Here is a 23,799-nt window from a genome sequence, read left to right on the forward strand (position 1 = left end):
CTCAGTTTCAAGTCTATAACATGAAAAAGTCAATGATAATTTTCAAACAACTACAACATAGAATATTATCTTTGGGGACTCAGTAGTTTTAGTGCTTTTAGATTTGAGTGCAGCGTTCAACACTATTGACCATGGCATTCTATTGTCACGCCTTGTACAGTGTGTGGGCATCCGAGGAAGTGCCCTTATATGTTTTAAATCTTTTCTTAGTAACAGAACCTTTTCAGTAGGCATTGGAGGCTCTGTTTCATCCATAGCTACTCTTACCTGTGGTGTTCCCCAAGGCTCCATTTTGGGTCCAACTTTGTTTTCTCTATACATGCTTTCATTAGGCTTTATTCTTATGAGGCATGGAGTGTCTTCTCATTTTTATGCAGATGACCATCAAATCTACCTGCATTTGAAGCATAATGTCAAGAAAGGATATCCTGGATGTCCTTAATGTTTTTACATTTAAATGCAAGCAGGCCCTCTGTGGGTAAAGAAAAAACTGATTTTAACCCTGGAAATAGTAAGTTTTCTACATCAAACGATGCTGCAGCCAGATTTTTATCTGGGCTTCGTAAACGAGAACATATCACTCCAATTTTAATGACTCTTAATTGATTGCCAGTGCCGCCATGCGTTATAGAGTTGAATTTAAAATATTACTGTTTGTTTGCTTAGAGGGTAGTTGCGATTGTGACTCGAGATGATGTCTTTTCCAGAAGCTCTCCTCTTCACGTTACGCCTTCGGCTGTGGATGTAAGAGGCTACTATGAAAGGCGTAGGCAGGCTTTCTTCAGAGAGAAAGGGGACTGTAAAAGGTAAGATACATAGTTGCTATGAATGTTATAAAAGCAATAAATATAGTGCACAAATACACAATATTTATATGCAATATATAAGACTATATTTGTCTATTATATACACACAACACAAGTCATCTGTGCATGTAACTCGCTGCCATACGCAAAAAAAGTGAACTCTCTGGGTAATTAATGCCAAATCATGTGACATCATGCCTTATAGGTGGCTTAGTTGCCATAATGTATTTTTAAGCCAGACAATTGGTGTATTACTTGAGTTACATTTATTTATTGTGGCTTATTTAATGCAAGAATGGTGTAAGATCAGTATCTTATCAAGTTTACAGTATAATATATTTCTAAAAGAAATGCAACTTTCCATGAGTAAAGTCCAGTTTGGAAAGAGCTATTCCTTATATTGGCATAAGCAAAAACTTTATGTATAGCTTCCTGATCACAATTAAATATTATGACACTGAGTTAATGCGCCTGGAGGCCTGTATGATGCTTCTTTTTGCAGTAACAAATACTAATATATGTATATTAGAACTTTTTAATTGAAACTGGAAACAATACACCACTGAAAAGTAAATGCGACAGACATGGAAACCTCCGGTGTTCACTGTTACTACTGTTTGAGAAATGAGAACCTGTTTGCTCAGACACAAAGTCAGGTGAGGAATATTGGGCGGTTGACACCACAGGTACTTCTGTTTGCTCAAACTTTTATCTCCCTCAATACACATTGTTTTAGAGAGACCTGAGAATTAATTAATTGTTTATTGATACATTTCAATGCAAAAAAAAAACGTTCCTGTACCACAGGAATTAATGAACTTGGAACAGGTTTGACTTGGGTGTAACATCCTAAGAACAAGTTGAAGCATTTCAGTGTTGCTTTTCACACAGCAAGTGCTCTACGAAAGGTAAGTTACACGTACAGTACATATTATAAGAGTATAAAATATTACATACATATATTCTAAATTGTTTTTAATTGTTTTTTATTGATTAGTGTTTGGAAAATATGCTGTTAAAAATGATTTTATTTTGGTCTGCTAATTCCCATAACTCTTTGTACAGTGGCAATTCACAGAAGCAATGAACAGCAAGTTTAAAGGAAAGTAAGTACGAAAAATAAAATTGAATTGTGCATTAGTACATCAAACAAACAAATTAATACACAAGTCACAGGGGAAGAGTGACTTTTATTAACTTTTTCCAAAAATGGCCACTCAAAGAAGGTAGTCCTACTTGACCTTCAGAAAATGTGGATCATCAGCAGGGCATCAAACTAAATATGAGCTGTTTTTTAGCTGTTGTAATATAAACAAAATATAGTAGGCTACATTTAAATAAACAAAATAGACAAATTTGTATACATGTGTGTTTTATAACAGTAGAACATTAATTTTACATTCTATTCATTTTATTTGAACAGCTTTTCAACCCAGCAAAATTTGGGGTATGTTTAAACGACAACCATACTAAAAACGTCAAAGTTTTTCCTTTGCGATTTCCTTTTCGCGCACAAAGGACAACATCACTGTTCACACCAACGTCACTTTGTAAAGAGACTGAATGCGCGTGACGTCACCTCACGTAGTTTATACAGAGACGTTAATGGTGTCGTTTTCAAAAACTTGCACTTTGGAACCTGTTTGGAAACTGTTTCCAAAAGTTTGCTATTTCACGCCCCCAAAACGCTGCTGTTGTGTAAATGAACGGCCAAAACGCATACGTTTTTAGTTGAAAATGCTGTCATGCAAATGGCCCTTCTAAATACAGTTTAGTTTGAGAACGAATGTCCCCTATATATTATACCTTATATTTCCAATAAATTAAAGAAAGATACTGATTTGGTCTTTTTTAAATGTTAATTGTATTTGGTAACAGGATTGAATGGTTATAAGCTTTATGAATGCAGTGAGTAGCCTACATCTAATCATGATGTAAAAATAAATGAATGAATAAAATAGGACCCAAAAGTGCACCCTGTTAGTGGAATGTGCTGACTGAAAATGTTAATTCATTAAGCTCAATTTATATTGTATCATTTGCATATCTTTGTCTTCAAGGATGCATAAAAGACAAGTCAGAAATGTTACCACGGACTCCCTCACTTCTGATTTAACAGAGGAGAAAATCAATCAGCTCTGTGGCCTGCTGGGGAATGTTGAACTGACTCTTCTCTACAAAGCTTCTGTTCATGGATATGATGCTTCTGCCTTCCATCAGCGATGTGACTGTCAGGGTCCCACTTTACTTGTAGCCTACAACAGTCCAGGCTACATCTTTGGTGGATACACTAGTGTAGATTATGCTCAAAGCGGGCAGCATATTACTGATCCAGACATATTCATATTTAGCTTTCAGGGCAAGATCCCTGTGTGCATCAAAATTAACAGTGGACATAATGCACGTCTTGATGATGCTGGAGCACCCAACTTCGGCCAACAGTTGTACTTTTGCTGCAACAACCAACCAGTTTTGTTAAATCAAGGAGGGAGTGCATTTACTGTTGATACGGCAACAATGTATGGGAACGACGCTCAATTGACTGAATGTGAGGTGTACAAAGTGGAGCAGAGTAAGTCAATCATCAGAAAAAAATAGTTTTAAAAGAGTTTTATATGCACATGTAGTCATGTACAATAAGTTTCAGTCTTTTTAAATAACGTTTTTTTTATTATTGTTAACATTTTACTTTTATTGTGCCAGGCTCTCAAATCAGTGTTGAGGAGAAACCATGGAGGAACGTTCTGTGGACAGCTGAGTATGTTTCCGCTCAGGTTTTGAGATATTTTGTTCACTCAAGCCCTAAGGGGCGAAGGGCCCTGCTATTTTCTTTAGATACATTTTTTTCTTCACATTTTCGTGCATTAACATGATCAAAAGCTCTTGAAAGTTTGCAAACACATTGGAATCGTCGGCAATCAGGGTCGCACAAGTGGACATGGGGGTTGTGGGGGGCTCTACAGCGGACCTTTTTATATGGTTGTATTTGAAGGGCTCTGTCGCACCCCTTTTCACCTACAGTAACCAAACTTCAAACACTTATAGCTCTCATCAGCCCAAACAACTTTCACACACTAAGTCATACGCCAGCCCAACAGGAAGTTAACTATTATGACCAAACTCAGTCAGGATGAAGCTAAAACACTGAGGATGCTAAATTGCCAGCAGATTTTTGATATCTCAAATGGATTTCATACACAATTAATAACTTTTTATTAGCTTTTGCATTTGTATATATATTTAGACCCGATCAAAGACTAATTTCTGTCACAGTTTAGTTTTGTTGGAAAAGTATTTTTTGGCTCAACCAACTGGTAAAGCAGTATAGATCCAGTTCACCTGTAGTGACTAGGTTTTATATAATTAGTTTAATAATTAGGTTAATACAATTATAAAAAGACTTTAAGATAAATACTTCTGGACTTAATTTTGAGCTGCAAATGATAACTTCACAGTCTTTTGAAAAGTTGCTGAGAACAGTGTTTTCAGAATGACTTGCTTTTTATTAGGTATTGCTTTTGGGTATATATGTAAGATTTTTACAGTTAATTTACATTTACCCGCTTTAAATGCACATTGCCCGTCATGCACAGTTGTCCTAAAGCCACAGACACAGGTGGTGTCGGGATTTGGACCCATCATCACTGCGTGCAGCTATATTTTTCTATTGTAATTTGATATACAGCTATAAAAATGTGTTTATGTTGTAGACGAAGAGACAAGCTCATGGAATCGATCAGGAATTATAAACCCCTGTTGACGTCTGTGAGTCGGATCAGAATCCTAATGATCGGTCCTGTAGGTGCTGGAAAATCCAGTTTCTTCAACTCCATCAACTCCGTCTTCATGGGCCGCATAACCAGTAAAGCCATGTCAGGATCTGCAGGCACTAGTCTCACCACACAGGTACAGATTCAACAGTATTCAGAGTGTTTCCTACAGAAGTCTCTTTTCAGGTCTTAATGTGTTTCTCTTCTTGGTTGGTAGTTTCGCACATACCCAGTGAATGACGGTCGTGAGGGAATGCCGTTACCATTTGTGTTGTGTGACACCATGGGACTCGAGGAGCAATCAGGTGCAGGACTGGACATTGATGACATCAGCATTATTCTTAAAGGCCACGTACCAGACCGCTATAAAGTAAGTGGACTGTTCTCCAGAATGAATGAAGGTTGAAGTATGAATGATAAAATGTTTGTTTCATGTTAAATCCTCAGTTCAACCCCACAACACCATTTCAACCGGATGAGCAAAAGGCCTCCAGACCTGCATCTCTACAGGAGAAGATCCACTGTGTGGTGTATGTGATCGACGCCACCAAAATCTCCCTCATGTCCAGCAAACTAGAGGAAAAACTCACTGCCATACGCAAAAAAGTGAACACACTGGGTAAGTGAACATGTTTATGCCAATCATGTGAGTAATCCAAAGTAGGGTGTACATTGAGCTACCTGATAGTTGCATGTGACACACCTCATCATTTTCAGGCATCGCTCAGATCGTCTTGATGACAAAAGTAGATGAAGCATGTCCTCTAGTGGAGGAAGATCTTCAAAGCCTTTATGTCAGTTCCTACATCAAGACGAAGGTGAGACATGGTCACATGATCACATGAGCTGTTCCCACAGGACTCGGAGTGACTGAGATGTTGTTTTGTCTCTGCAGGTGCAGGAGGTGAGCTCTCGGTTGGGTGTGCCGGTGTCTTGTGTGTTACCGGTGAAGAACTACAGTCAGGAGCTGGAGCTGGAGCTCAACTGTGACGTCCTGCTTCTCACCGCTATACAGCAGATGCTCAACTTTGCAGACGACTATCTGGATGATGTTGGTCCCGTGGAGGACAAACCCAAATAAAGTGCTGTGTATTATAGATCGGGATATAGACTTCTTGATTAGCACAATAAGTTTTAAAGCAGGGCTATGCAGTTTCGGGAATTTCTTTTTCTCGCTTTTTGGAATTTGCTGTATTCTCGCTTTTTGCTCGCAGGTTTCTCTATAGAGCTCCCCTACAGCTTCAGAATAGATATTTGACAACACTGTCGAAAAACTCGTTGGCGACTCTCAGATACCAGAGGCTAGATCAACGACATCAAAGCAGATGGGACATTCTTTACAACGTCTTCTCCATTCGGGTTCGAACAGCGTGAGGGAGCGCAATAATTAAATAATTTTAGCAGATTTTTTTTTTATCAGATCGCAAGACCTGATATCACGCGATACTTCCTGAGGCCCAAAGTTGCAAGGGTGGTTTTTTCGCTCACAGGCGATAGGGGGGTGCAAGACGACCACCATTCAACCCGAAAAAATTAATATAACCATTCCAATGACTCTCTAAGCTGTTCAGTTAAGGTAAAAAACCTGCATAGTTCACCTTTAAGTTAGAAGATTGTTATTCGGTTCTATTTGCCTGTTCTAGTTCTTTTTGTAGTCATAGAAAATGCATTAAAGAAAATGCAAACAAGGTTATCAGTTTCATGTTTTTGCTTGTTAAACTGTTGTTACACGGTCAGATTTATGGGTTATAATTCTAGAATGATGTGTTAGGACTGCAAATTACCAGAGAATTCAATATGCTAAAACTCAATAAAAAATATATTAAAAAACATGCTTCTTTTGATGTATCTTTCTTTATTTTGTGCTTTAAAGGAACCGTATGTAAGATTGTGGCCCAAACTGGTACTGCAATCACTTTCAAATTACTGTAGAGCGGTGTATCCCCTCCCCCCTCCCCCCTGAGTTAGGGTTAGGGTTAGCCAGATAGGCTGCAGGATCCAGCAGGAATGTAGGCTGCTACAAGGATCCAATGGCAAAACTAGAGCAGAGCTGGCAACCCGGATGCCAAAACACTGCTGACTTCGTGATTGGTAGATAGGTGGAAGGTGGTGCATCAGGCCAACACACAACATGACAACGGCCCTGTCCCAAATGACGCACTTCATGTGGACTTTCGGTCTCGTGGACTTAAATTGCGTGTGCTCGCTGAGTCTGCGAGTCCGTAGACCGTCCCATTCATCATTTTAACGATCTGAAGTGTGCTCAGCAGCGCCCCCTTTGTACCCTTGAAGCGGTCTTCCTCGAAGCCCGCATGGATGCAGGCTTCACACACTTTAACTACCCAGAAATCCTTGCGAATTTGCGAAAGGCCAATCAGACAACGAATGGGAATGAAAAAAATATTTAAGTGTAAATATCATTATGGTTTTTATGACCTATGTGTACATTTTACCAGTTATTACCTACAGTTTATACAAACATATGGTCATCAACCAGTGGTTGATGTCTCAAACATAAATATATATTTATATTTAATATAAACATAAATAGTGCACTGAATAATAGGCTACGATCGCATTATGATTCATTAAATAAATATAACCGAATGTCAGGGCTTTACTGAATCATATGTAAATGTAGAAATATAATATTTAAACAACAACCGGACCGTCTTCCAATTTCCGGCGTGGCGATCGAGTCTGTCCCAAAAATACCTCTCAATGCGCCCTAGTGGACTCGCGCAAAAGGCCCTATAGGTCTGCACTACATGACGTCACCAAAGTGTGGACTCTGAGGAAGTCCACAAGTCCGGAGTGTGCCAATTGGGACAGGGCCAACATCAACATCAGTTGAGGGCTGCAACTTCACTTTTAAGTTTTAAATGACAATATCCTGGACGGACTACTGTTGTCAGTGGTATAAGTAGGCTATTTGAAATGAACATGATTTCTTAATGTCTACTGACATATCAGGGCCATTTTATGATTAATTGAAATACATTTCTTACATACGGTTCCTTTACGCTTGAAAATTTATTTTAAACCTGTGCAAGATTAAAATAAAAAATAACGATACACATTTCTAAGACTATTACTATGGAAGTAAAATAATGGCAAATGTTTTTGAAATAAAAAAGCCTCTTGAATTGCACTACTTGAAAAAAAATATGCATTGCATTAACCATGCTTGCATTTTAATGCATTGTATTTTTAGGGCTTGCATTTTTATCGGCTGAAATTCAACATGGTTGTATATTTAAGCAGTGAATATTTCAATTCAAAACATTTCAAACACATTTACATTAATACAAATTAAATAATCCATATTCACCTTTCATATGTCACTTCCAAAATATTTAAACTGTTTAAAAATACAACCTATAATATTCAACAGGCAATTTTCGGTCCACTTTATTTCGCTTTATAAATTCGCTTCCACAAATTCAGTGGTTCAAATTCAACAGTAAATTCAACATTGACATCCAGGAACTGCAGGAAAAGCAGTAGATTACCGAGCCTAATCTCCATCTGCTGTTTGTCGACCTCACCAGCAAGGGGGTGCAAGCGCGTGTTGTTGACGAAGACCAGAGCAACAGTTAGAACAAGCCATTCATTCATTCATAAAAACTGATTTATAGAAATGTAAGTGTATTTGTGATTATTATGAGGGCTGTTTTTATGTTTAATTCAGTGTCTTCACTGTCCCTGTGTAGCCTACATGCATCTTTCTCTACCGAACAAGATTATAATGTTATTCCCCCAACGCTGATGTACAGAACAAATGTTACATTTGAGGTAGACATATATTTCTCTTGGTTGTTTAGTTGTCTTAACTTTTACATCGCGGCGATGTGCTGCGGTAGGCCTACTGGTGTTTCCCGTTTGAAGTGCCAGTAGTGTCAGGTACTTTTTAAACGTTCTTTGGTCAGATGAAACAAAACAAAAAAAAGCTTTTTTTTGGCAGCAAACACTTAAGATGGATTTGGTGCACACAGGGATAAAAAAGTACCCCATGTGTAAAATGAAATATCTTGCTATGCTGTGGCCTAATTTTCTGCCAGAGGTCCTGGACATCTTGTTCAGATAAATGGCATCATGGATTGGATCAAATACCAGCAGATAAAAAATCAAAACATGACAACCTCTGCTAGAAATCTTATAACGGGCCATGTTTGGATCTTCCAACAGGACAGTGATCCAAAAACCAATATCAAAATAAAAACAAAAATGGGTCACTGAGCACAAAACCAAGCATCTGCAATGGCCAACCCAGTCCCTGGCCTGAACCTATTAGAAAATGAGTGGACTGAACTGAAGAGAAGAAGCGCCAACATGGATCTGGGAATCTGAAGGATCTGGAGAGATTCTGTGTGGAGGAATAATCTCTGATCTCTTGTCAGGTGTTCTCCAAACTCATCAGGCATTATAGGAGAAAACTCAGAGCTGTTATCTTGGGAAAAGGAGGTTGCAAACATTTAATAAAAGGGGGCAAATAATTGTTCCCAACGTGTTTTGGAGAAAAACATTTATTTCATGATTTCCCCCCCAGTTTCAATTATTTTACTTCAATGAAAGGTTAGATTTTTACAAAAAATTAAATAAGATATAATATCAAAAAGATTTACAATGCAGATTTATTTTTTACAGTCATCTTTGATCATATTTACCAAGGGGGCAAATAATTATCAGCACTGTAGGCCTATTTTAAATTAGGCTATACAGCATTAAACTGACATTGAAATGTTCATATGATACAGAAAAACATTACAATTTAAATATTAATGAGAGAATGATATTTAGGCTATTGCATGAAGGCTATGTGCGTATACATGTATAAATAGGTCTACATTATATATATATATATATATACAAATACTATAAAGATAAAGATAAATAACAAAGAGGTAAATAATATCAAGAGAAATGCTGTTTGTTTTTATCTACTTTTTACTCTTTTGATAAATAAATGTTTTTTTATGACAATAATGAACGATATAGGCTACTTAGTATATAAAAATAGCCTATACTATTGTATGATTTAGGCTAATTTAATCCTTTACATTTTATGAACACAATTATGAGTATTATTCATACGATCACTCTCGTTATTATTTGCCTTGCTGCTGCTGGCTACAAGCGACAGGTAGGCTACCGCATACTTTTGGATTTTTTTAAATTCTTTTTTATGAAGCAATATTCATGTGCGCATGCGCAGTAAACCCTGGTAATCTAACGGGTAGAATTAAATGTCAGGACACCTGTTTATTTTCGCTCGCTGGCTGATATAGCCTACTGTCTCTGGCTGAATCCCCTCTCCGTTGCAGTTGCGTTGAAAGAATTCGTCCGCTCTACTCCTGTCCTAAACGCAAGTCCACCAGTGCTGTGTAAGGTAGGCAGGTTTTTTTCCTGTCAAAAATTTGATGTGCAGTCAACATTTATTTAGCTAAAATATGAGTTTTGATGAGTTTTATAGAATTGATATAGTTTCTTATTCAAAGGTGGTGAACCAACCCCCAATAAAAAAAACATAGGACCCCTAAAATATCTTCCCGCGCCCCTGAATATTGCTGTTTGTTTTCGAATCGAAACCGAAACCTAAGCAAAATATATGATCGAATAAGATATTATATTAGGCCTATATTGTCTATTAATATTGTTTATTTGTGCACTATATTTATTGCTTTTATAACATTCATAGCAAATATGTAGCCTATCTTATATTTTACCGTCACATTTCTCTCTGAAAAAATAATCAATGATATAGCCAGGCTACCTTACATCCGTGCAGCCGAACGCGTAACGTGAAGAGGGGAGCATTTGCGAAAAGCCTCGAGTCGCAAATCTCGCAATCGCAACTCTTCCCTAAGCTATCATTTCATTTATTTATAAAGCACAAATAAACACAACAATAGTTGACCACTGTGCTGTTCAAGTTTAAAAGTTCAGACAAATAAGGGCTTTAACAACACAGGTTATTTGACTGCGTAGTGTGCAGTTATAAATAACTCGAATCATCCTTTTTCTTCTTATACATCCGGTTTCGGAGCGACCTTTAGTCTACTCGAAACGCTCCACTCACTTCTACTTTACCAGAAGAGCAAAGAAAGCAAGCTTATATTTAAAAGCAAAAACTGTCTGAATCAAAATGTATGGCTTCCTGATCACAATTAAATATTATGACACTGAGTTATTAAACCGCACATTATATGCACATCTCCTCACCCTGGAGGGAGGCCTGTATGATGATGCTTCTTTTTGCACATTTTATATAACAAAAAATATTCAATTACTTCACTGTAACACACCAAATTCAGTTTACACATCTCTTCTGCTGGTTATACAACACTTAGTTTGGCAAGTAATAGCACATAAAAAATATAGGCCTATTCTTTACACAAATGATGTTGGTACGCAGCTAACATAGTTACAGCCATAGCTTTTGCATGATAATTGCTTAGCCTACTGAATTTGATGGCATTACACTGCATGACAATTTTTCTAAAAATGGTGAAGTTGTTGATTTTGTTTCATAATAAATCATCATATTATGAACGTGTTGTAGTATAACCAGCAGGAGAGCAGTGATGTGTGAACTGCCTTTTTATTGTCTCCACCTCTGTGTAAGGTTTTCTGAAAGGTATACACTATACTGTGCTGAGCTATAGTTAGACTTGGATGACTACAGCGACGCACAGCCAGTTCTCAATAAAGAGTAACTTCTGCTTGAAAGATATTCCAACGTCTCCTGATCTCCGCTTCGACGAAGAAAAAGTTTACAATAGTTTATCATACCTTATATTTCCAATAAATTAAAGAAAGATACTGATTTGGTCTTTTTTTTTTGCAATAAATTTGGTAACAGGGTCAAATGGTTACGCTTTATGAATACAGTGAGCACATCTAATCATGATGTAAAAGTAAATCAAATAAAATAGGACCTAAAAATTTACCCTGTTAGTGGAATGTGCTGACTGAAAATATTAATTCATGAAGCTCAAGATTATATTGTATTATTTGCATGTCTTTGTCTTCAAGGATGCATAAAAGACAAGTCAGAAATGTTACCACGGACTCCCTCACTTCTGATTTACCAGAAGAGCAAAGAAAGCAGCTCTGTGGCCTGCTGGGGAATGTTGAACTGACTCTTCTCTACAAAGCTTCTGTTCATGGATATGATGCTTCTGCCTTTCATCAGCGATGTGACCGTCAGGGTCCCACTTTACTTGTAGCCTATAACCGTACAGGCTACATCTTTGGTGGATACACCAGTGTAGATTATGCTCAAAGCGGGCAGCAGATTGCTGATCCAGACATATTCATATTTAGCTTTCAAGGCAAGATCCCTGTGTGCATCAAAATTAACACTGGATATAATGCCCGTCTTGATGATGCTGGAGCACCCAACTTCGGCCAACAGTTGTACTTTTGCTACAACAACCAACCAGTTTTGTTAAATCAAGGAGGGAGTACATTTACTGTTAATACGACAACAATGTATGGGAACGACGCTCAATTGACTGAATGTGAGGTGTACAAAGTGGAGCAGAGTAAGTCAATCATCAGAAAAAAGAGTTTTATATGTAGTCATGTACAATAAGTTTTTTAGTCCTTTAAAATAACATTGTTTTTTTTATTGTTAACATTTTACTTTATTGTGCCAGGCTCTCAAATCAGTGTTGAGGAGAAACCATGGAGGAACGTTCTGTGGACAGCTGAGTATGTTTCCGCTCAGGTTTTGAGATATTTTGTTCACTCAAGCCCTAAGGGGCGAAGGGCCCTGTTGTTTTCTTTAGGTAGACTTTTTTTTTTCCTACTTTTCAGGCACTTTTTAGTCCCTTAACATGCTCAAAAAACTCTTGAAACTTTGCACACACATTGGAATCGTTGGCTATCTGCAGCTGACTCTTTTATATGGTTGTATTTGAAGGGCTCTGTCGCGCACCCCTTTTCACCTACAGTAACCAAACCTCATACACTTACAGATCTCATCAGGCCAAACAACTTTCACACTCTGGCATACTCCAGCCCAACAGGAAGTTAACTATTATGGGTTGTTTAAAAACACATGCTCTGAAATTTGCGATTCTAGACGGTCAGCATGAAGCTAAGACATTGATGAGGATGCTAAATTGCCAGCACATTTTTGATATCTCGAATGTATTTTAGTCATAATTAATAACTTTTATTAGTTATTATATTAGTTATCCTAAAATTTTATATTTAGACATAATCAAAGAATAGTTTCTATCACTGTTTAGATTTGTATTTTTTTGGAAATGTATTTTCTTGCTCAACTATCTGGTAAAACAGTCTCCAACTTATCCTTTTATCTCACTCTGTCTCTCTCTCTCTCTCTCTCTCTGTGTGTGTATGTGTGTGTAACAGTCTATTTTATACTTTTGATTGTTTAGAGTTTAACTCATTCATTGCTGTACTTTTGCCTGCATTAATGGATAAGAAATCTCTTAGCTCTTGTCTTTTTATATAAATTTGAATAACACAATAAAGACATAGATCCAGTTCACCTGTAATGACTAGGTTTTATATCATTAGTTTAATAATTAGGTTAATAAAATTATAAAAAAAGACCTTAAGATAAATATGTCTGGACTTAATTTTGAGCTGCAAATGATAATTTCACAGTCTTTTGAAAAGTTGCTGAGAACAGTGTTTTCAGAATGACTTGCTTTTATTAGGTATTGCTTTTGGATATATATTAGACATCATCAAAATCTACTTTCTGTCACAGTTTAGATTGATTTATTTTTGTTTAAAATGTTGTTGAATCTTCTGGTTCAACTAACTGGGAAACAGTTAATCCACTGATCTTACTCTACCTCTGTGTGTGACGACACACTGACAACATAGTTAGTTTAATAATAAGATTAATAAAAATATAAAAAAATCCTTAAGATAAATGCTTATGGACTTACAAAATTTTGAGTTGCAAATGATAAATTCACAGTCATTTGAAAGTGACCTATAATATTCTATGACATTATATTCATCTAAATTGTATTGATCTCATGGAAGTGGCTGTTGTGGTTCATGGTCATAGTGGCACCAGCTGGCTGCAGTAATTGTGGCATATTCAAACGATTTTTACAGTTATTTTACATTTACCCGCTTTAAAAGCACATTGCCCGTCATGCACAGTTGTCCTAAAGGCGTTGGCATCAGGGTTTTGACCCATCATCACTGCGTGCAGCTATATTTTTCTATTGTAATTTGATATACAGCTATTAAAATGTGTTTATGTTATAGACGAAGAGACAAGCTCATGGAATCGATCAGGAATTATAAACCCCTGTTGACGTCTGTGAGTCGGATCAGAATCCTCATGATCGGTCCTGTAGGTGCTGGAAAATCCAGTTTCTTCAACTCCATCAACTCCGTCTTCATGGGCCGCATAACCAGTAAAGCCATGTCAGGATCTGCAGGCACTAGTCTCACCACACAGGTACAGATTCAACAGGATTCAGAGTGTTTCCTACAGAAGTCTCTCTTCAGGTCGAGGAACCGCTCTTGATGACTTCAGGTCTTGATGTGTTTCTCTTCTTGGTTGGTAGTTTCGCACATACCCAGTGAAAGACGGCCGTGAAGGAAAGCCGTTGCCATTTGTGTTGTGTGACACCATGGGACTCGAGGAGCAATCTGGTGCAGGACTGGACATTGATGACATCAGCAGCATTCTTCAAGGCCACGTACCAGACCGCTATAAAGTAAGTGCACTATTCTCTAGAATGAATGAAGGTTGAAGTATGCATGATAAAATGTTTGTTTTATGCTAAATCCTCACAATTCAGTTCAACCCCATGGCATCATTTCAACCGGATGAGCAAAAGGCCTCCAGACCTGCATCTCTACAGGAGAAGATCCACTGTGTGGTGTATGTGATCGACGCCACCAAAATCTCCCTCATGTCCAGTAAACTAGAGGAAAAACTCACTGCCATACGCAAAAAAGTGAACACACTGGGTAAGTGAACATGTTTATGCCAATCATGTGAGTAATCCAAAGTAGGGTGTACATTGAGCTACCTGATAGTTGCATGTGACACACCTCATCATTTTCAGGCATCGCTCAGATCGTCTTGATGACAAAAGTAGATGAAGCATGTCCTCTAGTGGAGGAAGATCTTCAAAGCCTTTATGTCAGTTCCTACATCAAGATGAAGGTGAGACATGGTCACATGATCACATGAGCTGTTCCCACAGGACTCAGAGTGACTGAGATGTTGTTTTGTCTCTGCAGGTGCAGGAGGTGAGCTCTCGGTTGGGTGTGCCGGTGTCTTGTGTGTTACCGGTGAAGAACTACAGTCAGGAGCTGGAGCTGGAGCTCAACTGTGACGTCCTGCTTCTCACCGCTATACAGCAGATGCTCAACTTTGCAGACGACTATCTGGATGATGTTGGTCACACAGAGAGCCACCCCAAGCCTCAACTACGCTGAGGCCAGATTTGTGTTTGAGACTAAAATATAGAATTTGTCTGGAACAAAAACTAGCTGGGGATAGATTTAGATGTAACATTTGCTGTAATAAGATCCACATACTTATGCAAGAATGTTATTAAAGAACAAAGAATAATCTGTTTTGAACTAAGTGAACAATTTAAAGTAACACAAACATTGTATTGCATTTCAGGACTTTAAATTTAGCACAAAAACAATTACGTTGTGTGTTAGTGTGAGTGTTCTGTATTCCTGTCACATAACAGTTCAGTCACATGTTGCCATTCACCTATATTATGTGAATTTTGGGATATCACATAAAAAAGCTGGATGGTGCTTTCACATCGGCTATATATGACACGTTTACAGAAAGCAAATGATCCACAGCTGTATTCCACAAACTCAAGGTTTATTCTTCTTTTTTTTTAAATCCAAATGTTACTGACTGTTTTTCCAGCATTGTGATTATCTCTGCACACAGTAGTTAGGTACAATCTTTCATAGACCAACATGCAACACGCCGGATGTTTCGTTACTGAATGAATCCACTTTTTTTAACAAATGAGTGGTTTTAGTGGAATATTTCGAGTATCATATATTGCTTGAGGGTTTCTTCTTGTTCCTGTTCTCTTCACCCATTAAAGCATTTGTCCAGTGTCATGCCAAGGTCAACCCTGTCATCTTGATTTTTTTTATGAAAATAAGCAAATTATTTTAACAAGTTTGCAAAACCATTTGTGTGATTTATTTATAAAGAATTGAGGTGCAGTTAATATTGTTATTATAATAATGTTAATATTGCAACTAAACTAAACCCTAATCGTAACTCTCTACAGTAAGTACATGTAGTAAATTAATATTACTCAGTATTTAAGTACAATGTAACTGTCACCTTAAAATAAAGTTTAACCCGAAAGTTTGATCAGATATCTTTCCTAGATGTTATTTAGAAAAGAAAGTGTAACTATCTCAAATTTTTAATTTTAATCACTATGCAATGAAAATATATTTTGAATTTGTTCATGATAGGGTGGACATATAGTGGTTTGCTCATACATTGTCAGCTTGTAGTTCATTTATATCTCCTTAATACAACAAATATGAAGTTAAATGGAAAATATCAGCTTTTTATCTTGTAAACTGTGAGGTCTCAAAGTCTTTATGGTGATGCAGTGCATTTAAAAGTGAATATGTCTATGAAATATTGTACCTAACTTTACTGTGTACAAAGAGAATCACAATGCTGAAAAAAAAATGTCACTAACAACATTTGGATTTAAAATAAAAAATAATGAATAAACATTATGTTTGTGGAATACAGCTGTGGATATATATGCGACGCGTCATATATAGCCTGTGTGACAGCACAATATGTGTATGGAAGGCTATTCGGGCCAAAACGTGTGAGACTTGTGTTAACGCATGGATAACGTGTTATGAAAGGCGAATACCCATACCATACCCGTGCTGCTTTTGCACTGCATACATACAACAATACGTTACACATACAAATGGAGTCTGAAGAACCTGACGTGAAACTGCTGGCGCTGCGACCTGATGTGTGTGTGTAAGTATCATGATACCAAGTAGTATTGCGATACCACGCATTGGACGCTTCGTCATATGAGGTGTATTTCTTTAATGTTTACATAAAATTATGTTACAAAAATAATAAACAATTTCATTATACAAATAATGTCTACCCTTGTACTGTCCTATAAAATGAAGGCAAGAGTCTAAAATATAACTTAAAAAAATTATAAGCAATAAGGTAAGTGAAGCTGAGATAACTACCAGCAAAGATAAATATACAGACAAAAGCTGAATTAGCGTTACTGTTTATTGAAACAACGAAAGGTGTGAATCAAATGAAGCATGGACCAAGAACCATATGTTTACTGTCAGAGAGTTAATAGACAGACGACACCAGCAGGCTGGAACAGTGGAACAGATGAACCAACAATAAACCAGACGCAAAGTCTTCCGTCCTGTAGATTACAATATAAAAACACCTGTAACCATCTGCAGAAACTCAATTCATATTAAACTGACATCTCTTTCTTAATTTGTATAATTAGTTTGGCATTTTTAAATCACAGTTTCAAAAATGACAAAATAGAAGACAATAACTTTTTCTATATCAGTGTAAATATGGTGACTTGTTAGCGTGATTAAGAGCCATGCAGATTATTCAAATCCGCTTGGAGAAATACAACACGTATAGGAAAATTATTCATATGGACATCCTGACAAATAGCAGTTGACACTGATTGCAGGTGTACACTTTCACTCCGTATGGCTTTTAAGACGCTCGGACATCTTGACATCTTGGCATCTGTCACTGAATCGCTCATGTATACCTGTTAAATAACATAAAATAAACTATATGTGCAGCTTGGCATGAATATCGTGTGGCCACCGCAACGCGTCGCCTGGTGAATTACGTGCTCACTGCGAATCCGTCTACAGCAATGGAAAACTACGAGAATGGACGGAGAGGGAATGTCACGGGGTGCTTGTTTCCATGGTCTATATTTTCTGTGCTTTTCGGTATTTGACATTTATAAAGAGGACATTCATATTCAAAATCGTAAAAAATAATGGAACACTTTCCTTTCAGAGCTGTACAAGATTAAAATAAAAATCAACATTTAGTTATACATATTTATATGACAAAACGGTTACATTTATTATTTCTATATAGAAAAACAAACAATTTTTTTTATTTTACTTTTAACGGTAAGCAGAATGCAGTATTCCCTCTGAGAAAAGCAAAACAAAACAATTAAACTCTTTGAACTGACGGCCTAAAGGTCATAGTTTATGTACTTGCATGCTAGAAGTGACAGTTTGCTAACACAAACTCAGTCCACAGAAGTGGATAACGGGGTGAACATGGGTAAAAGTAATAATTATCACTAATAATTAATATCCACTAGGTGGCATCGCAAGCAAAGAAAAAAGTAACAGTAGTAAGTGCATCTGGGTGGAGAGGTTTGTTCAAGTCCTTCATTAGTCCATGCGAGGGAATACTGCATTGCCATGTTGTGTTGCTAGTAGTGTTCATTAGAGAGCTTGTTTTCCGATTGGCCAAGCGAAAGGGTCACGCTCCTCTACCCTTTGGTTAAGCCCTTGGCGAGTCCTACTGGCCCTCTTTGGGTGAGGAGGGTGACTGGTTGCCGGAGGATGTCTTGAGGTTGCCCAGTGTTTTACTGAACCAGGAGTTTTTGGCAGCTTGAACCTCAGTCATCAAAACGCCCCTCTGATGCTCCAGCTCCTGGTACATAACATTAACAAATAATATTGTTATTTTATCATATTTAAAGTTACTGTAAACTGACATGGCTGTAAACTGCTAAGTAATATTTACAACATTTGTTAGCCGAGTTTCTTTGGTAAGATACGGCAGCAGCGTTTTAGTGCCACAAAAAAATCTACTGTAAGTAGACAAGGATAAAGTTTTGAGAATAAAGTCTTAACAGTACAAGATTAAATTAGTAACAGTTTGAAAATGAAGTAAAAAAGATGGAAGTAAAAAATTATGAGATTAAAGCTAAATTATGTGAACAACAAAGTCATAAAATTACAAGATTTAAGTAAAAATTGCAAGAATAAAGTAAAAATTATGAGAAGTGTCAAAATGACAAAAGCAAAGAAAAATTACATGAACAAAGTTGTAACATTATGAGATTTAGGTCAAAATTATGTGAACACAGTCGTAAAAATATGAGATTTTAAGTAAAAATTACGTGAACAAAGTTGTAACATTATGATATTTAAGTCAAAATTATGTGAATAAAGTCGTAACATTATGAGATTTAAGGTAAAATTACGTGAACAAAATCGTAACATTATGATATTTAAGTCAAAATTATGTGAATAAAGTCGTAACATTATGATATTTAAATCAAAATTATGTGAAAAAAGTCGTAACATTATGAGATTTAAGTCAAAATGATGTGAACAAAGTCGTAACATTATGAGATTTGAGTCAAAATGATGTGAACAAAGTCGTAACATTATGAGATTTGAGTCAAAATTATTTGAACAAAGTTGAAAATCCAGATTAGGTGAACAAAGTCGTATCATGAGATTTAAGTCAAAATTACATGAACAAAGTCGTAACATTAGATTTAAGTCAAAATTACGTTTTAAAATCACAGGTTAGTCAAAATCCTGAAAATAAATTGGAAAATCAAGACGTAACACTATGAAATTTTAGTAGTAATACTTTGAAAACAAAGCTTTAATTTTGAGCATAAAGTCAGAACTACAAAGTTGGAATATGAGAAGTCATAAGAAAATCAATATTAAAGTGACGCATTTAAAACACAGCTATTCTCAAAATGTTACAAATAGTAATTTTATGACTTTATTACGGTTAACCTGGCACTAAAATGTAGTGAGATACAACTATATCTATAAAACACTGATTTCAAATGTTTATTGTAAACTAAGTAGCTAATCACAAATCTCCCTTTAAACGTATAAATCTCTCTCCACCGCTGTGTGTTATACATGCCGTGACGACTGACCTGGATCTTGCACTTGGCCTCCACCAGCTGGAGTTTGGTTTGCGCCAGCTCTAGCTCTAGCTCTCTCAGCTGGGCCTTGAGCGAGTCCTTCTCCTCGTCCATGTCCGTGTCCCGGTTGTCCTGACTCACCGCAGGGATCTGCAGGGGTCCGTCTTTGCTGAACACTTCCCTACAGCGCTCGCACGCCATCACTTTAGCCTGGAAGAAGAAGAGACACTGACCGTCACGCACTCGACAGACCACATTAGAGCACTCAAAGACTAGTTACCCACCTTAACTATATCCAGTTCTTCTTTTGTGGACGCCTGCTGTTTCTCCAGCCTCGTGCTCAACTGGGAACATATCTAACAGAAACAAAAAGACCATATTTCAGATCTTATACTCTAACCAGCACAATGAATACTAAAAAAAGAGATGTAAGGTCCTGAAGATGTTATTTTAGTATCATTGAGATTCGTTTTTTGTTATATTTTCCAATTTCGATTTTCATTTTGGCTGTATTATTAGTGTCCCCTTTGTGTTTATTGTGGGATGAATTTAGAGGATCATGGGATTTCTAGATATGTATGGGACACTCAAGCATACCTGTTTATACTCTGCTATGATAGCTGTGGTCTTCTTGATCTCCAACTCTGCTTTCTCCAGCTCTCTCCTGAACACTTCCTTCAGCTGAAAAGCAAAAACAGTCTGGCTCATGTCTTTAGCGGTCACGTTTAATACTACACCGAGTCCTCGATCCTCGTACCTGTGCCGTCTCCTCCTCTTGTCTTCTCTTCTCCTCCTCGGTCTCGACCAGACGCTGTTTAGTGTTGAGCAGTTCTTTGTTCAAAACATCAGCTTTGTCCTCGGCCTGAGAACGCAGCACTTTTAAACACACATGATCTAAACAAAAGCCAAATATAAGTGTGTTAACTAGTGTAGAAATACCTGGTCCAGGTCATTCCTCAGTGCTATCTTGCTGGTCACCAGTTCATGGGCGAGATCATCGTTCTCCTGCTCCAGACGCATGCTGGCCTCCTGCAGTCGCCGGTTTTCTCTCTGCAGGGACACACACGCAGTGCGTTTATTACTTTATGGAGGAGAACTCGTGCAGACGGAGACTGAAAAGACTGCGAGGCTAGCTTTGCACAAGCTACAGACTCAAATTTCCCAAGCACTCACATGTAAGCATTACAAAGGTGTGTGAAAGTACATGATTGTGTAAACTGCACCGTTTTTCAATACATGAATGCAACAAATTAAAAGGACATACTAATTTTGACATGCATACATAACCTATTTCAATATTTTTCACAGTATTTTTTTGTCAGCATGGAGCATTTTATTTTATTACAAAAAAATTTTTTAATTGCTATATAAATTAATATTATATATTATTATAATATATATTTATATATATAATTTGTTACTGTTATTACAATCTTTTACGATTTTAGAATATTTTTTTTTACTGTTTTTATTCTTTATTTCCTATTATTATCTTATATACAGTAAAAAAAATATAATAGTAAAATTAAATATTATAATATCATTAAAAATTATAGATGGGTAATAAATTGAGATAATTACAGGAAATAAAGAAGTATAAAAACAGTAAAATAAAAAATCTTCTAAAATAACATAAAATATTGTAATAACAGTAAAAATATATATAAATACACATTACATATAGAGTAAATAAAGTAACATAACTAAATAAATAGATAAATTATATAAAATTATAAAGGATTATCATTATTATAAAAAAAAGTAATATTAATAATAGCAAATAAATGGATAGTAGCACAAATATATAATTTACTAAAAGACTATATAATAATAGTAAAAAATAAGATGGTAATAAATCAATAAATCAAATCAAGTAATTAATAGTAAAAAAAAAAAAAAAATTGCAAATTTTTTTGTAATTATTTAATTTTTTGTAATTATTAAATAATTAATAATTATAAAACAGTATAGATAGACAAATAGTATAATAATGGCAAATAAAGATAACAATAGAAAAAAATTGCAATAGTAAAAAATTATATACAAGTTAAGGTAACTGCAAATAATACAAAAAAATTTGGGATTATAATAATAGTACTAAGATGATCAACAAGTAATTAATTAAGATAATAATAGAAAGATTACAAAAATTATAATTAAAAAATATAAAATGGTAAATGAAACTGCTCACATAGAATCGCCAGTTGTAATTTCGTCAGAAACTGAATGCATTCATGCATGTTTGTATATTAAATGTTCCAAAAATTATTTAATTTGAATTATATTCCACATAACTCATAATTCAGTAGACTGTCCCTCCCAAATAACAGCAGGAAACACAAAAAGCTGCACATTGACTACAAAACTATAGGAGACACTATAGGAGACTAAGAGCCATATGTAAAGAAACTTGGATCACATGCTGATCTAGGAACAGTTTTTCACATCCAGTCTTGAGAAATCACCCTAAGTGACCACAGTGTGACTTCTGCATTGCCTGATTAGAGAGCTGGCATTGTCACAGGGAGTCTCCCACTGCCTCACATGACACACATTTCCTTATCAGGAAGGGGAAAGCTGTCATCTGACTTCCATTTACAAACACACACAAACACACACACATTGCTGGTTAGGTCGTGCACAGCAGTTAATGTAACATGGAAGGCTTGAGGTCATCATTTCAAATGGATCAGAGAAACAAACACACACGCAGGCAGGCAGATGTTAGTAGCCGATGAGCGCTGGTGGGCTGAAGGCTTACCTGCACCGTCGACCCCAACACAGTGAACACTACACCCACTAGAACAAGAACCGCAGAGGCCTTCCCCTTCCAGCACCGCTGGAAACATACAACACCGCCTGTCCATGCTCCACCCCCCGCCACAGATCATTGGTTAAATGGGTGAGTGAGGGAATCTTATTGGTTAGATGGGCGAGTGAGTGAGAGGGTAAACAGGAAGTGACAGCAAGCACTGAGTAATGGAGCTTCCTTTAATAGCATGCTTGGCTTTTCAACACTGCACGTTGCTTGTGAAAGCACACATTCATACAAATATTTAAAAAAATGTGAAGAAGTTATACATATTGCTTGGGATTACACATTTTATTTCTTTTCATGTGAAGAATATAAGCTTAAAAAAGTAATACATTCAATTAAATGCGATCAATTTAAATAAAAAAAGCATTTTTTTGCCTTTTAAACATTTCAGTTAATGTAAACATGAGACTTAAATGTGCCAACAAAAACATAAAAGCTATGTGACAGCTTTTTTAAAAAAATGTATGATAAAAAAATAAACAAGGCACTTAAATAAAAAATGTGTCACTTTTTCCTTCATTTAAATGCTCAAAAAATAAATTAAAATATTTGGTGTACAAAACTAGCATCTACAATACGAATGTTTGGCGAGTGTTTAGCTCTTTCCCTGCGACGTACAGCGTCTGTGGTTTCCAGTGCAGCCCGCTACACAGTCCTGAACTGAGACAGAGTGAGACGAAGATGAAGATGAACGTAGGAGGTGAGGATGAGGACTGGAGGAGGGGAGACTAAATCAGGTTCCTGCTTACCTGGTATCTGTCTATTGGGTCTTCCTGCTGCAGCTGGCTCTCTTTCAGAGACTGATACTCCTTCTCAAACTTCTTCAGCTTCTTTGTCGGCACCTAAGAAAGACAAGAAATCAGATCGGGTTTGTAAAAGGTACAATATCTCACAAAAAAACATACATAAATATGTTGTTTAATACCTTTTAAGTAAGTCAAAGCTTCCCCCACCAAAGAATGTATACACAATTACATACGCATTTACCATTAAAGGGATAGTTCACTCAAAAAAGTGCTCGGTTTATGCAAAAAAGTATTTATCTCCAATGTGCGCTCATGCAACAATGTCTGCTCTCGAGTCAACACAACATGAGCATGCGTCACGCACGGTAAATTGGTAAAGTTTGTTTTTTTGCACGAAGCACTTGCGTCGCTTCATAAAACTGGAGTCACAACTGGAGTCACATGGATTACTTTTATGATGTCTTTATCTTTTGGGGCTTGAAAGTGGTACAGTGGTGTAGTTGCGTAGGCTGTCAATGGAGGGACAGAAATCGCTCATATTTAATGAAAAAGATCTTCATTTGTTTTCCAAAGATGTACGAAAGTCTTACAGGTTTGGAACGACATGAGGATGAATAATTAATGACAGAATTTTCATTTTTGGGTGAACTATGCCTTTAATATATTTATATAAATTATATTACA

At 36.6% G+C, this 23,799-nt stretch overlaps 3 protein-coding genes across 11 annotated transcripts in view; 2 read left to right on the plus strand and 1 right to left on the minus strand.

Moving 5' to 3' along the window:
* The first annotated feature begins 15 nt into the window (after positions 1-15).
* LOC306988332 (interferon-induced protein 44-like) lies at positions 16-6,385 on the plus strand. 5 transcript variants are annotated; one of them, XM_079593259.1, is made up of 10 exons: positions 16-806; positions 1,614-1,714; positions 1,872-1,912; positions 2,867-3,378; positions 3,510-3,564; positions 4,517-4,712; positions 4,794-4,946; positions 5,024-5,195; positions 5,294-5,394; positions 5,472-6,385. In XM_079593259.1, the coding sequence occupies exons 3-10, from the start codon at positions 1,890-1,892 to the stop codon at positions 5,655-5,657; spliced, it is 1,398 nt and encodes a 465-aa protein (XP_079449385.1). In that variant the 5' UTR covers positions 16-806; positions 1,614-1,714; positions 1,872-1,889; the 3' UTR covers positions 5,658-6,385. The 5 variants fall into 5 exon arrangements, with proteins under 5 accessions (XP_079449385.1, XP_079449386.1, XP_079449382.1 ...); XM_079593258.1 differs by lacking the exon at positions 16-806 and adding an exon at positions 1,449-1,492; XM_079593260.1 differs by lacking the exon at positions 1,614-1,714 and having other exon boundaries at positions 726-806.
* A 3,400-nt stretch (positions 6,386-9,785) lies between these two features.
* LOC306988338 (interferon-induced protein 44-like) lies at positions 9,786-16,718 on the plus strand. 2 transcript variants are annotated; one of them, XM_079593274.1, is made up of 8 exons: positions 9,786-9,965; positions 11,612-12,123; positions 12,238-12,292; positions 13,841-14,036; positions 14,146-14,298; positions 14,383-14,554; positions 14,653-14,753; positions 14,831-16,718. In XM_079593274.1, the coding sequence occupies exons 2-8, from the start codon at positions 11,613-11,615 to the stop codon at positions 15,026-15,028; spliced, it is 1,386 nt and encodes a 461-aa protein (XP_079449400.1). In that variant the 5' UTR covers positions 9,786-9,965; position 11,612; the 3' UTR covers positions 15,029-16,718. The 2 variants fall into 2 exon arrangements, with proteins under 2 accessions (XP_079449400.1, XP_079449401.1); XM_079593275.1 differs by having other exon boundaries at positions 9,788-9,960.
* Positions 16,719-16,849: 131 nt separating this feature from the next.
* Positions 16,850-23,799, minus strand: part of rabgap1l (RAB GTPase activating protein 1-like) — an 81,271-nt gene continuing 74,321 nt past the window's right edge. For 3 of the 4 annotated variants that reach the window (XM_079593270.1, XM_079593271.1, XM_079593273.1), the window contains 7 exons: positions 23,119-23,211; positions 20,491-20,601; positions 20,309-20,413; positions 20,149-20,232; positions 19,836-19,907; positions 19,564-19,761; positions 16,850-18,305 (listed from right to left, as the gene is read on the minus strand). In XM_079593270.1, coding sequence (XP_079449396.1) covers positions 18,171-18,305; positions 19,564-19,761; positions 19,836-19,907; positions 20,149-20,232; positions 20,309-20,413; positions 20,491-20,601; positions 23,119-23,211 — 798 coding nt within the window. In that variant the 3' untranslated portion in view covers positions 16,850-18,170. Of the gene's footprint in view, positions 18,306-19,563; positions 19,762-19,835; positions 19,908-20,148; positions 20,233-20,308; positions 20,414-20,490; positions 20,602-22,515; positions 23,030-23,118; positions 23,212-23,799 lie in introns of those variants that run through there. The other variant, XM_079593272.1, reaches the window with a different exon arrangement.

The sequence above is a fragment of the Phoxinus phoxinus genome (genome assembly GCF_949152265.1).
Source record: "Phoxinus phoxinus genome assembly, chromosome: 20".
NCBI classification, from domain to species: Eukaryota; Metazoa; Chordata; class Actinopteri; order Cypriniformes; family Leuciscidae; genus Phoxinus; species Phoxinus phoxinus.